The sequence below is a fragment of the Episyrphus balteatus genome, chromosome 1 (assembly GCF_945859705.1).
Source record: "Episyrphus balteatus chromosome 1, idEpiBalt1.1, whole genome shotgun sequence".
NCBI classification, from domain to species: domain Eukaryota; kingdom Metazoa; phylum Arthropoda; class Insecta; order Diptera; family Syrphidae; genus Episyrphus; species Episyrphus balteatus.
In genome coordinates, this window is record NC_079134.1 from 128,334,540 (window position 1) to 128,350,174 (window position 15,635).

At 32.3% G+C, this 15,635-nt stretch overlaps 1 protein-coding gene across 1 annotated transcript; it reads left to right on the forward strand.

The window, feature by feature from the left end:
- The first annotated feature begins 4,637 nt into the window (after nucleotides 1-4,637).
- On the forward strand, nucleotides 4,638-12,072 carry LOC129905956 (alpha-N-acetylgalactosaminidase). Its single transcript, XM_055981582.1, has 8 exons — nucleotides 4,638-5,220; nucleotides 9,705-9,882; nucleotides 9,944-10,213; nucleotides 10,277-10,438; nucleotides 11,322-11,461; nucleotides 11,523-11,595; nucleotides 11,658-11,810; nucleotides 11,880-12,072. The coding sequence occupies exons 1-8, from the start codon at nucleotides 5,060-5,062 to the stop codon at nucleotides 11,994-11,996; spliced, it is 1,254 nt and encodes a 417-aa protein (XP_055837557.1). The 5' UTR covers nucleotides 4,638-5,059; the 3' UTR covers nucleotides 11,997-12,072.
- The last annotated feature ends 3,563 nt before the right edge of the window (nucleotides 12,073-15,635 follow it).

Here is a 15,635-nt window from a genome sequence, read left to right on the forward strand (position 1 = left end):
GCAGTCTGGGCTAAGCAATTTACATGTTAAATACAAATACACCTTAGCCCCTTGGGCTTAGTTGTTTAGCCCGGAGATTTCTCTGGGCTTAACGTTTTGAAGAGTTTTAAACCTGTGCTACCAAACAAATTTTTCATAAATTGTTTAGAATTTGTTTAAAAACGTGAAAACTCACGTTTGGAAGGACAAAATGTATTAAAATTGTTTTGCTAGCATACATTTTTGTATCTCTTTGTAAAACATACATGAAAAATACAAGAAAATGACGAAAGCGAAAAATATGACAACTCTAAAGTTAGAATCGTGTAAGATGATTTTTGATAGTTGACTGTCAAATTCAAGAAAATTCGTATGTGTAAGATGATAGTCAAAAGTGACTATCATATTTTTTTGACTTTTTCAGCTGACACCTATTTAGGTGTCAATTTGATACAATTTAACATTTGTAGCATATTTTTTTCATGGTTTTCGTGGTGCTTTTACTTTGTTTGGGAAAAATTAATATTTTTGTGCCTGTGCAATTATTTTAAGACTACAAAATTAAAATAAAGTAACTGAATATGAAATAGAAAATAGAAGAGTCAGACTTGAGGAACAAATTAAATTATATTTTACATCCCCGACTCAAAGTAATATGCAATCAAACCTCTGTACACAAAAAAAAAATAATTTGTAATAATATTTAGTGCTTTTTATAGACTCGTACAAAATTTTCGAATAACATAAGATACTTTTTAAGAGTATAATACACATTTTGGATCTGCCATCTGAATTCAAAGTTTATACAATATTTTGTGGGATTCTTTGTAAGCGATCCTTTTCGAGTTGTGTTTGCTGGATAGATATTAAAGTTATAAATTATTATTTTAAGCGTTTTAAAAAATATTAACTTACGTTTTTAATAATTGTCTTCTCGATTATTGTAGCTATGGAAGTGAAAAACTGAAACTCTGATTTGTTTTTTTTTTTTTAATTTAATGACGTTTGACAGGTGTCAAACCGAAGTGATACCAACTAAACCAAAATTAAAAATGATCTAAAGACGATCACCTTACACAGATAAAAAATAGTTGACTATCAAATTTGATAGTAAAAAATATGATAGTCAAATATCATTTTAGCCGATTCCACCCCAGGTTCAACTTTGAGTGGGTTGTCTTAATAAATTACTAGCTGACCCGGCGAACTTCGTTACGCCTCTTTTGCTATTTACTTCCAATTTTGGAGTGTGTCAATCTTTTCCAAAAAAAAGTAGGGTCACAACATCAAATATAGGTCTTTTTAAATAAAAGAATAGGTGTGTTTTTTATTACCACCGGTCTTAACTGGACAAAAAAAACGCAGTTGGGGCTAAGCAATTTACATGTTAAATGCAACAACACTTTAGCCCCTTGGGCTTAGTTGTTAAGCCCGGAGAATTCTCTGGGCTTAACTTTTTCAACAGATTTAAATCTGTGCTACCAAATTAACTTGTTCGTAAATTGTTTAGAATTTGTTTAAAAACATCAAAACTGGGGTCGAACTACGGCATACGTACGTTAACGTATTGACGCTTTATGTCTCTATCAATTTCTTCTAATTAAATAGAGAAAGAAATAGTCAAAAAAGTTAACGAACGTATGCCGTAGTTCGACCCCTGATGTTTGGAATGACAATTATTATTTTAAATATTTATTTAATAGTTAGTTAAACTTTTTTTTTCAAAAACACACAAGAAATTCCAAAAGCGAAAAATAATGACAAATTTATATTTTTTTGTGTCAGCTGATTTCAGAACATTTAGTATGCAGTGCTGCCAATTTTTCTCGCCAAGCCCCGAGGCCTTTTTTTAACCAGTTAAGACCGGTGGTAATAAAAAACACACCTAATGTGTTTTTTTAGTTCTATTGATCGCATTATCAAGATATGTTCTCAGGCTTAAAGTTCCTGTATTTAGAATATGAAATATTACCAATTTAAGCTTCTCATATGAGTTGGAAAACTAACTTTTTTTAACCCCTTGAAAACAATATAAAGCCACGACTTGAAGTTGTCAGACATTTTAATTCGTTTTTATAACCCATAATGCTATAAAACTGCATATGTTCTTTCATTTTGGTTAAACCTCCACTCCTGAAATTTGCTGTCAGCTTCTAAAAAGTGGAGGTTCTAAAATCGACTGTATTTATTTTTTATGTTTGTTACCTCAGACCTTTCGACTGGGCGAACCGATTTTGATAGTTCTTTTTTTTTTTCATTCAAAGCTTCCAGCGCAGTCCCATTTCAATTAAGTCCATCTCTGATTAATATATTTATATCTTGAAAATCTTATTTCTACAAATAATAAAACATTTCAATAGAACTGAATGCGCAGTCAAAATTAAATTTCATAAACGTCTGCCTAACTTAGTCCTGCGTTAGATCTGCGATTATACCAACTCAGTCCAACTGCAGTAGCTGCTGTTCAAAAACGTCATCAACATCGAGCAGATTGCACCTAAACTTGGTAGATTCTCAGACTTAGCCGATACACAAAAATGCACAAAAAATTCATATAAAAATCTTTCAAAAAAATTTTGAGTGGGTTCCCCTTACTATTTAGTGGTAAGAAAAAAGGTGTTGGCCGGTTCTTAGACTTATCCGATGTACCCACAAAATTTCATAAAAATCGTTCCAAAAATACATAAAAAATTTTTTGGTTGGGCCACCCAAACCATTATATGATATGAAAATTCATGTTGGCCGAATGGCCGATTCTCAGACTTCCCAATAAACGCAAACAAATTTGTAAAGATCGTTCCAAGAAGATATAAAAATTTTGGCTGCACCACCCCAACAATTAAGAGGTATGAAAAATAGATGTTGGCCGATTCTCAGACCTATCCGATAAGCACACAAAGTTTCATAAAAATCGGTCCAGTCGTTTCGGAGGAGTTTGGTAACAAACACTGCGACAGGAGAATTTTATATATTAGATTTAATTATTTAATTTCTTACTTTTATTTGGAGCAATATCCTAAAAAAATGTATTGTCATGCCCCATGTGGGTCATGCCCCATGTGGGTCATGCCCCATGTGGGTCATGCCCCATGTGGGTCATGCCTCATGTGGGTCATGCCCCACGTATGTCATGCCCCATGTGGGTCATGCCCCACATGGGTCATGCCCCATGTGGGTCATGCCCCATGTGGGTCATGCCCCATGTGGCACGTGGATTTTGCCCATTATAATAGATAAAGATTTTTTGGGTTTGTCACCAATTTTAAAAGCTTGTAATTTGTTATGTATGGAATCTTCGCTTAAACTAAAATTCTAAATTTTACAGAAAAAAATTAAACTGTCGGACTCTTAAAACTCATGTCCGATTTATGTAAAGTAAGTTACCAACACACTTTTATTTAAATAAATAAAATTGTTTTGCGTTATTATAATAACAGTAATAAGAATGCTACATTCATGGACAGTACTTTCGTATCAATTGGAAATTTTTTTTTCTGAATGTAACGTGAGTTGTCATTGCCATGGAATTGCCCCTTTGGCTCTCAGAGCAGGATAAATTTCTTACAGAAAGAAAGAAAACTTATCAAAATATCAAGGCAGAAAATATTGTATCCGTTCATTTCATTAAAGGTAACTAATGCTTTTTACATTTCGGAAATAAACTTGGCGTAGGGCTTTGTTTTCCGTGTTTCTTCGTGTGTGGACTGGACAGAAAAAAAAAACTAATGGAAAAGTCCTCTTTTTTTATCTCTTCAAGTTCGTAGAGATTCAACCAATCATAGGTTTCCAACGATCTAGCTTTGAACTCTTTCGGATCCGTTGCTCTAATCCAAACATTTCTGTTCGATTTTTATGGAACCAGTACGGAAGAACCGATAAATTCTGTGCTCAGATTGAACTTTTTTTTTTTTTTATTGAAGGAATAAGAATGACTTTAATTGAAAGCTATAATTAACATACATATCTTTCGCACATGAATAATTTAGATATAACATAATGGAATGTTTTTTATATTATCCTTATTAAAGAAATAATCATAAGAAATTATCAGTCTTATAATTTTATTCATTTATTAACTTCGACAGAGAAACATACATCCAATTACTTATTGTATCTTTATGGACTAAAAAACTTGAGAACTATAGTTAAATTTAGCAATTTTTTTAAAACTTAAACTATCCAAATGATGTTAACCTAATAAAAAATTAAAGAATAGCGAACTTTAACCAACCACTTTCACCTATCGTGATCATGATACGGATACCATTTTAATTACTTGTTTTGTTTTTGAAAAAAAAAAATGTTAGATGTTTTGACTAAATAAGATTTATTTTTAAATCGTCAAGATCCTATCATTCATTTATTCGATATCAAAAGTTAACAAGTGGCAATACTTTAATTGTTTTTTCACTGAAGATCTTGAAGAATTGATATAATGCATATTGTTTACCTTCTATCAAAGTATCTGGCCTAATTTTTTCTAGCCAGAAATAATATAGTTCTATATGATGATAATAAAGTAAACAAATAAAATACCCCTCTGAGAAATAATACCCCACTAAGACTTCACCATTTCTGTATTGGAATGCTTTACCTGTTTAACTGGACTGAAATAGTTAATTTTAAGTACCGTGGAGTCATAAAAACGCTGATTAAAATTGAAGTACTTTCGCTTTCATAGCGCTGAGGACAGTGTAACAGATTCCACTATCAATATCTAGCCCATAGAACTTCTAGTTACGTATACGTACAAATACTAAAACATAGCTCAACATATTGAAAAATTTTCGCCAAGTTGTCGTCGTCATTTCGCGCTTATCAGCTCGAAAACGACACTTGCAAGTGTCAAACTGCTGATTACGCCCTAAGTTCGATGCGCACACTTTATTATCGGGGAAGTAGCTTAGCTCGTACATATACAATATAGTTGATATCAAAACCTTAAAATAGTAGATTATCAAATTGACTGTGGTATAAAATAGATTGAATTTTGGCTGCAGGATTCATTCGTTACGTTCTAGTGACACAGGTGATTTGTGAAAGAGTTTAGATTTTTGAATTTGAAATAAAGACTGGCGCAATGAAATTGAGCGCAATTGTTGTTGTTTTGATAGTGGCGATTGTTAGCCAAAGTGAATGCTTAGAAAATGGCTTAGCAAGGACACCACCAATGGGATGGATGCATTGGGAAAGATTCAGATGCATTACAGATTGTAAGGCATTCCCTGACGAGTGTATCAGGTGAGTAATTGAAGTTGTTTTTAAATAATTCTCGTTAAGAAATTTAAAGTGTCGATACAAAAAAACAATTTTATTGTTCCGATTGCTGATAAATTGATTTGATACAGACAAAAGATGCAAGCGGAAATTTTGAAAAGGAAATCGGCTACGCAGAGATAATGAATTTTTTTGTTTAATAATAATAATACTAATAACCGTAGGCTGTGGACGTATTGCATCTTTTATCATTGTAGTTTTGTAATTAATGACTATTTTGTACACACCGCACATTGACGAAAGAAGTACCCAAGAGGTGCATTGAATTTCAACATCTTTTAGAGAAACTTTTATACAAAATTAATTTCCAAATTACTAAAATTGAAAAAAATATTTTTAATTTTTGAATCATCATTTCGATTTTAAACATTCATCCCTGAATGAATGGGTCATTTTTTTTTATAACAATCGTAGGAACTAAAATTTGGAGTTTAAGAGAAACTGGGGGTACATTCTATAAAAAACGAAACGAAAACGATAGTTCGTTTTTGAAAAACGAAAGAAAATTTGCGACAGATACAGAACAAATTCTTTCGTTTTTCAAGTTGTATGAATCAAACCTTTCGCACACACGAAAACGTTTGTTCGTTTTCGCCATACAGAATCTCACCCCTGTTTTTTTATTTAAAAAGTCAATGTTTCTACAACAGGTTAGTGAACGCTTCATAAGTTTGTGTTTCTTTTTTAATTCAAAATTAAAAACTTCACTTATGGAATTCAAAAATAAAAACTTTAAAAAACGATTTTTAAAGGAGAATGGGCAAGTTTGTATGGAACGTGGACGTTAAGCGGCCAGGAATGAATTTGTTATTTTTTGATGTAATTAAGGTTTACATTATTGTGCAGAAGTTTTATCCTTGTGACGTACTTCAAAAACGGATAAAATGCATTTTTGCATTTAAAACTTTATGTAGATTGTCTCAATGTTATAACTTAATTGTGTACTTTAAGTGCATAATCTGATACTCTGTCATTTTCCCTGAGTCTAAAGACCTTTATTTTGAATATCCAACCACTAGAACCCAAACTATAAGCAATTTAAAACAACAATTTCAAACCTATTTTGAGAGTTTCGTTGTTCAATTTTTTGTTAGTTGCCATTGTTTGAAAACCTTGGAACAAAATCTTGAAGTGGTTGTTTTAAAAAGCTTATATTATGAGTTCTATTGGTCGGATTTTCAAGATTAATGTCTTTAGACTCAGGGAAAATGACAAAGCATCATATTTTATGTTCCAAATAAAAATATAAATCAATTCGTTCTTCATACATTGAACAATGCATTAATAATACTAATAATGCATTATCTTGCATTCTTCACGCAATAGAGCAAAACATCCATAGTAAAGTTTTTCCTAAGCTATACCTAGCTCTTTCATTTGATACTAATATCATTAATGGCCGCTCAACGTCCAAAATGCCCATTCTCCTTTGTTTTCCTCAAATATGAGTACAAATATGAGTATACAAGAAAACAGGTGGCTAACTTTTTTGGAACTCAAATTCATTTAAGAAATTTATATTTTCTTTGAAGAGGATTTCAAAATTTTTAAATAAAAATTTGATCAAGTTTTTTTTGACATTCTCAGAGATGTTTTGGAACGGAAATCATTATCTACTTAAAACAAAATTTTCAAAAAATAAATTTTTGAAAAAAAAAATGTTATTGAAATTTAATTATTGGTTTAATTATTAATTGTATTTATTTATGAACATATTAATAACTACATAATGGCGTACCAACTTTATTTATTTATTTATTTTTTTTTTCAAAACATTGTTTAGGTACCTATAAAAAGATACCTAGTTTTTTTTTAAACCGACTCAACAAGGTTTTTGCCACAAAAACCAAAATATACTTTTCTATAGGTTTTGTGGCAAAAAAAGTTCAATTTTGTTGACCAGTGTAATTAGCAACTTGAGCAAGTTCGTACATTATTTCAGCTTCAATGTGTCAATAATTGTGAATTAGACTGCGAAAGAACGATGGTTTTTTTTATATCCCTTAAAACCTACTCAAACCTCTACAGACGAACTTATGACGTACTAACTATTTCAACTTAAAAAATTACACCAGCTTTTGAAATCAATAAAAAATTTCAACTTTTAAGATCACAGAAACGGTATTAATCTACATAAAATCGCAGATTAATGATGAGGAATCTCAAGCTTTTTTTATAAGGCTTTAGAAAAGTTAGTTTACACGTGTGCGTTTATAAAATATGAACAAAATTCGTATTTTTCGATTAAAACAACTCATAACCCAACTTTTTCTTGAATTTTCTACCAAATTGAACTGAATATAGATTGGGACTGGGAGTTCACATTCATTTTCAGTTGCAGGCCACATCATCTAGAGCTAGACAAAAGAAACAAGATATTCTTTGAATTTAGTTTTCATATGATCAGATTGCTTAGATGGATTTTTGTCAACAAAGTGTCTAAAGAAAGTCAGTCGTCAGTCCTGTTTATTTAGTGCTGGTTTAGAAATGCTCACCAATTCTTTATTTAAAATCAGGGGTGAGATTCTGTATGGCGAAAACGAACAAACGTTTTCGTGTGTGCGAAAAGTTTGATTCATACTACTTGAAAAACGAAAGAATTTGTTCTGTATCTGTCGCAAATTTTCTTTCGTTTTTTCAAAAACGAACGATTGTTTTCGTTTCGTTTTTTATAGAATGTACCCCCAGATTCTTTCCCAGAAGATAATTGTCAAATTTCAAAAGGCTTTCATTTTTTTTGGCACACCGAAAAAAATTGATAATAACAGCTATCAAATTAACATTTTTCAGTGACAAAAGTCGTCCAACAATTAAAACATCAATTTTGATATTTTATCATATCATTTTGACATTTTTTAATTTCAGGTGGAGTAGTGAAAATTTCACTTTGACAATTAAAATATCATTTTGACATTTTTTTAAGTTTAAGTGGATAGTAGGTCTGTTTAATGAATCTGATCCGCACAGAAAAGATCCGAAAACTACAGGTTTGTGTGTTTCATGAAGGAAAACCTTGCCCTAAATTGTTCTACAAACTGTCATTTTGTGTTCCATGAAGTTTTCCAGCACAGATTAGAACAAGTTTTTCTGCTCCTACTTTTGAGGTAGAGCAAACGAGTGAGAAGTGTCAAACAGCAACTTGATTAGTTTTATTCTTACAAAAATATATTTAAATAAATTCAAAATAGTGGAAATTTGTTTAGAATCTTCATAATAGCTGCGTTCCTTTGGAAATATTGATAATATAAAGAAAAATTCAAAATGTGAACAAATATTCTGATTAATTATAATTAATTTGAATGAAAAGTCATAACAAAAAAAAAATATTTTAATTTTAAGTTTCAAAACTGATAGGCAAAAGTCAACCCTTTAAAATAGGAAGTGTACTTTTCTGATCTTTTTTGTTCTGACAGTTTTCAAGAATTTGTGCTGTTCTGATCTTTTCTGTTCCAGTTTTTCTTCATTAAACAGACCTAGTGAAAATTTTAACTTTGACAATTTAAATGTCAATGTTGACTAGATCTTACGTTTCAGTTTATTATAATGAAACCTATTTCTTTCCTTTTCATTTTTATTATTTTTATTATTTTAAGAATTTTCTTTCTTTTTTCAAAACATTACTGAAAGGGAATATTCTTTACAAAATAATGGTGATATTATTTTTTCTATTATAGGTGATATAATTGTTTTGTTATTTTCTCCCAAACTATGTGAAGTAAAATCTTAGTGCCAATCAAATTTTCTCAGTAAATCATACATTTTACTTCGAAAAAACACAAAGCGCCTTTAAATTAGTACACATTAAGAATTTTTTATTTAATATTTTTCAATAATTTGGAATGAGAAATTGATATGAAAAAATGATAATAAAATATCAAAAAAAATTTCCAAAATGTGACAATTAAATATCATCCTGATAATAAAAATGTTGTTTTAACATTTTAAATATCATAAAACACATTTTAAAGAGCATTTTTGGCTGATATTTAAAAAATGTTAATTTGATATTTAAAAAATGTTAAATTGGTATTGGTTTTTTTTTTCGGTGCACTCAAAAAAATTGCACTCTTGTAAGCTGAGAAAACCCAAGCTATCAGCTTCATTTGTATCTATTATTGTTTAATTTACATTTAATTTACAGAAAAGTTTAAAAACCAATAAAGTTGTTCTATTACGATTACGATATGGGTAGTCGGTAGTAAAATTCCATTCACCGGTTATACTTTAATATAATTAATAATGCTGTTGATGATTTCTTCATTGATCTTTTTGGGTGAGGTGAGCTTTAGACTAATTTTAGACAAATTTAAACTTGGAACCACCTTTTCACTTCGAGTGATGTACAAACATAGATTATTTTATATTTGCTAATAGAAAAATTGAATTATGACCGCTGCGCTGATAGATAATAAAAAGTTTTATGATGAACCCTCTTTTTGTACTTTCAGTGAGGACCTTTTCAAACGTACTGCCGATATGTTGGTCTCAGAAGGTTACGCAAAAGCTGGTTATGACTATGTCATCATTGATGATTGCTGGCTAGAGAAAGAAAGAGATAACAAAACTCAAAAACTAGTCGAAGATCGCGAACGGTTTCCAAGTGGTCTTAAGGCATTAGCTGATTATGTAAGCTTTTAAACCCTACCAAAATAGTTGCTTTAAAAATATACGCATTTATAACTTGCAGATTCATAAATTAGGTTTGAAATTCGGTCTTTACCAAGATTACGGAACTAATACCTGTGCTGGATATCCCGGTGTTATTGATCACATGGAACTCGATGCTCAGACATTTGCCGATTGGGATGTTGATTATGTTAAACTTGATGGTTGTTATGCTGATATCAATGACATGGACAAGGGATATCCTGCATTTGGTAATTATTTAAACAAAACTGGAAGACCAATGGTTTACTCATGCAGTTGGCCTGTTTACCAAGAATATGAAGGAAAATTGGTAAGTTAATTATATTTTTTCCAAAAAAAGAAGAAACTATAAGAGACCTTATGTCTTTTTCAGCCCAACTACACAGCTTTGAAGGAACATTGCAACTTATGGAGAAATTGGGGTGATATCGATGATTCTTATGAATCAGTTGCGCAAATCATGGACTATTTCTCAAAGAACCAAGATAGAATTCAACCACATGGTGGTCCAGGACACTGGAATGATCCGGACATGGTAACTTAACAAAAGCTATTTTATGGCGTTATTACTTATGGGTAATTCCATGAAAAAGTGGACACGAATTTTGAACAAATTATGCAGTCTTTTTTACTTTTTTTATTAGCAAATTACTTTTTACAAACGGCAACTCTTTATGCAAGTTGCAAGAAAAGATTCTTTGTTGTATTCCCTTATGGATAGACATAAAATTCAGGGAGTTTAATATTCTTAAAGCATTTTTATAGCATAAGCTTGCCAACAACAGAAGAATTTCACATGAAAATGACGGAAAAACAAGCAAACTGAAATATGATGAGTCTAATAGTGACGATGACAATATCCCCTCGTGAGTGCTAAAATAAGTTAACATTTAAGCAAGCTTCGTTACACACTATTCGATTAAAAAAAAACTTGAGTGAAAATGCATCTTTTCTTTACTTTTGGAACCACAAATCGCAGGTAACATGAGTTACCAAAATAATGTAACGTGAGTTACCTAAGTATTTTAAAATTTTTCCTCGAAATATTGAAAAAATGTTTGGTTTTGTCGCTCATATTAAAAGCTTGTAATTTTGTATGTATGGAATCTTCATTGAAAACAAATTAAGATTCTTAATTTCACATAAAAACTTCATACTGTCGGACTCTAAAAATTCGTGTCCGATTTTTGTAACGTGAGTTACCATCAAACTTTTATTTTTCCCAAGCAAATGTTAAAAATAAAGACAATTTTTTTAGTTAATTATGAGAGTAATAGTTATGCTCCATTCATGGATAGTAATTTCAATTTACATTAAAATTGAAAAAAAAAAAAAAAAATATTTATGTGTTGGAAATTTTTGTGAATGTAACGTGAGTTACCATGGAATTGCCCTTATACAAAATATTTAATCTTTAGCTTATCCTTGGAAACTATGGTTTGAGCTACGAACAAAGTAAAACTCAAATGGCTGTTTGGGCAATTCTTGCAGCTCCCTTGATTATGTCCAACGATCTCAAAGCAGTTCAACCTGAAATTAGAGACATTCTCATCAATCGGTATGACTACTGACTCATTTATTGAAAAGAACACGAATCATTCTATTCTTTCTATTTTCAGGGAAATCATTGCAGTAAATCAAGATCCATTAGGAATTCAGGGTCGTCGTATCTTATTGAAAAATAATATTGAGGTTTGACAGCAAATATTTTGAATAACTTAAAAGAGATAATTTAATCTTTTTTTCAAACATAGGTATGGGCAAGACCTATCACCCCAACCAATGACGCTGGAGAGTATTCATATGCAATTGCTTTTGTTAGTCGACGAGCGGATGGAGCACCCTATTCAGTAAAATTCACTCTTAAAGAGCTTGGATTGAAAAATGGCAAGGGTTATAGAGTCAAGGTGAGTTTTTGAATTTTAATTTGTATATAAGTAGTATGGATTTGAAAATTCTTTTTAATTTAATTTTAGGATCTTTTCTCTGGAGCGAAATCATTCAGAAAGTATCATTCATTGGATACATTTGAAACAAGAATTAATCCAACTGGAGTTAACTTCTATAAATTCAGTGCTGTTCGTTTCATTTAAGTCAAACTTTATCAGTATTAGTTTTGAGAAAATAAAAATTACAACTTCTGTGATTGTTGATAAAATGTAAATAATAAAATAAAAAACAATAAAACAAATTTAAAAAATAAATGAATTGAAGTCTCTTTATTTTGAATTTCAAGACATCTTAGACATATTTTATGTGCTTTACAGCATTTAGGAAATAACAGATAGATAGATAGAAAGACAAAAAATCAAACAACGGTACACAGAAAAGAAAAATGAAAACAGATACAAACGAGTTTTTAAAGGTGGATACAATTGTGGACACTAGGGTGTATACGTAATTTTTTTTAGGGGTATTGTTTATTTTAAACATAAATAAATAAATTTACGTAAATGATTCATTTAGGTTAAAATACAAAGTTTCTAAGCAGCAAAAGCCTGAATTAAAAAATCTTCGGAGTTAAGATTATAATGTAGGTCCGGAATCCTTAAGAACAAAAATTTAACTGGGAAAGAGTGGCCGAAATTTACAATTTCGAATTCATCATGTCCAATATATCTGAGAACTGAGTAACTTTCTTAGGAATTAGGGACAAGAGAAAATATATCACTTTAAAGGCTTATTTTTAAGCCAAACTCAGAACGAAATTAGCAGCCCGGTTAAGGGCGGAATTCAAAATCGTCACTCAAGTAAAACTTTTTGTCAAGTACAAATCTGAGATGAGTTTTCTGAGTGTTTGATACAAGCTATTACTTCAAAATTTCCTCATTTGGTATTCATAAACTAAAATAAAAGAAACCCTAAGTTTTTTTTTTTTAACGTAACTTGTAGCTCAAGTGGACCAAACGCAAGAGCAAATGTTTACTTGAGTAAAATTTTTACTTGAGTGACGACTCTGAATTCCGCTCTAAAAGTTCAGCCATAAGTGAACACTGTTTTCAAACTTTTTCTCCTGCATAAGGTGTATGTTGTAACACAAATTTATTTATTATGTAAGATTTATTTATTTTATGTAAAAGTTTCGTGAAAACCACAAAATCTGAACTTAAAGTAAAAAAAAAAACGATTTTTGAACATTAATCCATTTAAAGAACTTAGCTTCATCAAATTTTCAACAGTTTTATATTTAACTGTTTTGGATAGAAGATATTTAAATCTTTTTCACGATGTATAAAACATGTGGTTTTGTTAAACCATCTAGACTGTAAGCTGAAATTCCTATTTTTTCATTTATCCATTCCATAAAAAATGGATCGAACAAAAAATTTAACAATTTTTTGACGTCATTTTTTTTCTAAATTATTTGTCAAAATAAGAATTTTTATTGGAAAACTGAAAGCATTAATTAAAATTTGGAAAAATACATGATGTTATTGACACCATGAAGTGCTAACACAATTTTTTTGAAGTAGTAAAAAAAAAAAAAAAATGGCGGCTCTACAGCCGTTTAAAGTTGATGCCTTGCGTTTGCGCCGTGCAATGCCCAAGTCCATTTAATTATTTATAATCAAAAGAGACATTTTTTTCCATTAAAATATTTATACGCATTGCATGAACCTAAATTTAGCAAAAAAAAAAGTGTAAAACAAAAATTAGAGACCAAAAAAACGAAAAAGACAATGTTTTTTTATAAACAAATTGTTAAAAAAAATATTTATTGTGAAAATTATATTGAACTTTTAGGTTTGCATCGGACCTACAACACGGAGAATGATGAATATAGAAGGACCTATTCGGAACTCAAATGCACCCAAGTTATGTTTGACCGGGCGGTTAAACATTTCCAGGACTCCCAGCTACAAAGAAGACTCCAAGATATCAAACCTGGACCAGACTGCTTCAAGAAGATCAACGCCATCGTAGGAAGAAGACGACAACTCCCAGATTCTATCAGCCATGGACAGACAACAGCACACACCCCAGCAGAAAAAGCCGAAGCGTTTAAAAACCACTTCGAGGGAAACTTCACGGACAATCCACCAGTTCATCTCCCGGAATTCATGATGGAAGTAGAAGCAAGAGTGATCGAAGGACACCAGACATCACTAACTACATTCAGCGAAGAAAATCCTGCCCACAACCCCATCAACAACGACGTTTTCACCAACACCGAAGACATCCGTGAGACCATCATCACAGGAAATTCAAAGAAGTCAACAGGACCAGACGGCATTTCCAACTTTGTCTTGAAAAAGTTGCCGAACATCGCCCTCTTCCTGTTGACAGTCATCTTCAACAACTGCCTAAACAACGGCTATTTTCCGGCAGCATGGAAAACAGCAAGGATTGTTCCAGTACCAAAGAAGACCGACAGGAACACCGTGGAAGGATACAGGCCCATCTCACTACTTTGCTGTGTTAGCAAAGTACTTGAGAGTCTACTACTGAGAAAGGTAAAAAGTTTCTGCTTAGAAAGAAATATAATACCAAACTTCCAGTATGGATTCATGGGCAAGCACTCGACAATTCATCCTCTTCTTGGACTTCACAGCAACATCACCGTGGGATTGAACAAAAAGGAAACCACCGTAGCATGCCTGATAGACATCGAGAAGGCATTTGACAGCGTCTGGATCAAAGGACTCATCTTTAAGCTAATGGAATTTGGCTTTCCAGGATATCTGGTAAAAATTATCAACAATTTTCTTACTAATCGTCTCTTCTTTGTACAGGTTTCCAGCGACAAGTCAGGACTACGACCCATTAAGGCCGGAGTTCCGCAAGGGTCAAGATTAGGCCCTTTTCTCTTCAATATTTTTACAGCAGATCAACCCGAAAACCCGCCAGGCACGAGGACCAAACTGTACGCAGATGACTCCATCACATACTCAACATCATTATCGCCGGAGATAGCAGCCCGTAGAGTGCAGGAGCACATCCACAATCTCTGGAACTACTACCTCAAATGGGGATTGAAGATCAACGCCAGCAAGACGGAACTAATTTGCTTCAGACCACCACAGACAAGGACGAGGGCCCGAAGAAGGATCGCTGAAAGGAGTCGGAACATTACCATTGGATTTCCCGACAACACGGTAGTGACTACAAAGGACAGAGCCAAATACCTGGGAGTAAACTTCACCAACCGGATGAAGTTTAACAAACACGCTGCAGCCATCTTGAAACGCGCCAGTTTTTCGTTTCACCTGGTACATCCTCTACTAAGGAAGCAGTATGGACTCTCCAAGAAGACAAAACTACTCCTCTACAAGCAGCTCATCAGGCCCGTCATCACCTATGCCTGCCCGGTCTGGTTCACAATTTCACCATCAGCCATGAAGAAGATCAAACTCTTCGAGAGGAAAATACTCAGAGTTTGCACTGGACTATATCGGAACCCCCTAACGAGGAAGTACTGGCCAAATAAGAAGCTGTACGAGGCAGCTGACATCATCCCAATCGACCAGCATATGATGGAACTATCCAGCCGAATTTTGAGGAACCTCGAAGGACATCCAAACCCGGAAGTACAACAACTGCTACAGCCACCAGCCAAAGGTACCTACACCCAAGAGCGATTATCGATGCCAGATTCCAGGATGTACTATTCAACGAAGGAAGACCATTCTACGAAAGAGCGGACAGCGGACACGACAGGGGATAAAAACCTTGAGTTATAATTAATTATCTTATTTTATTTAACAAGACATTTATTTTTTCAATTTTAATTT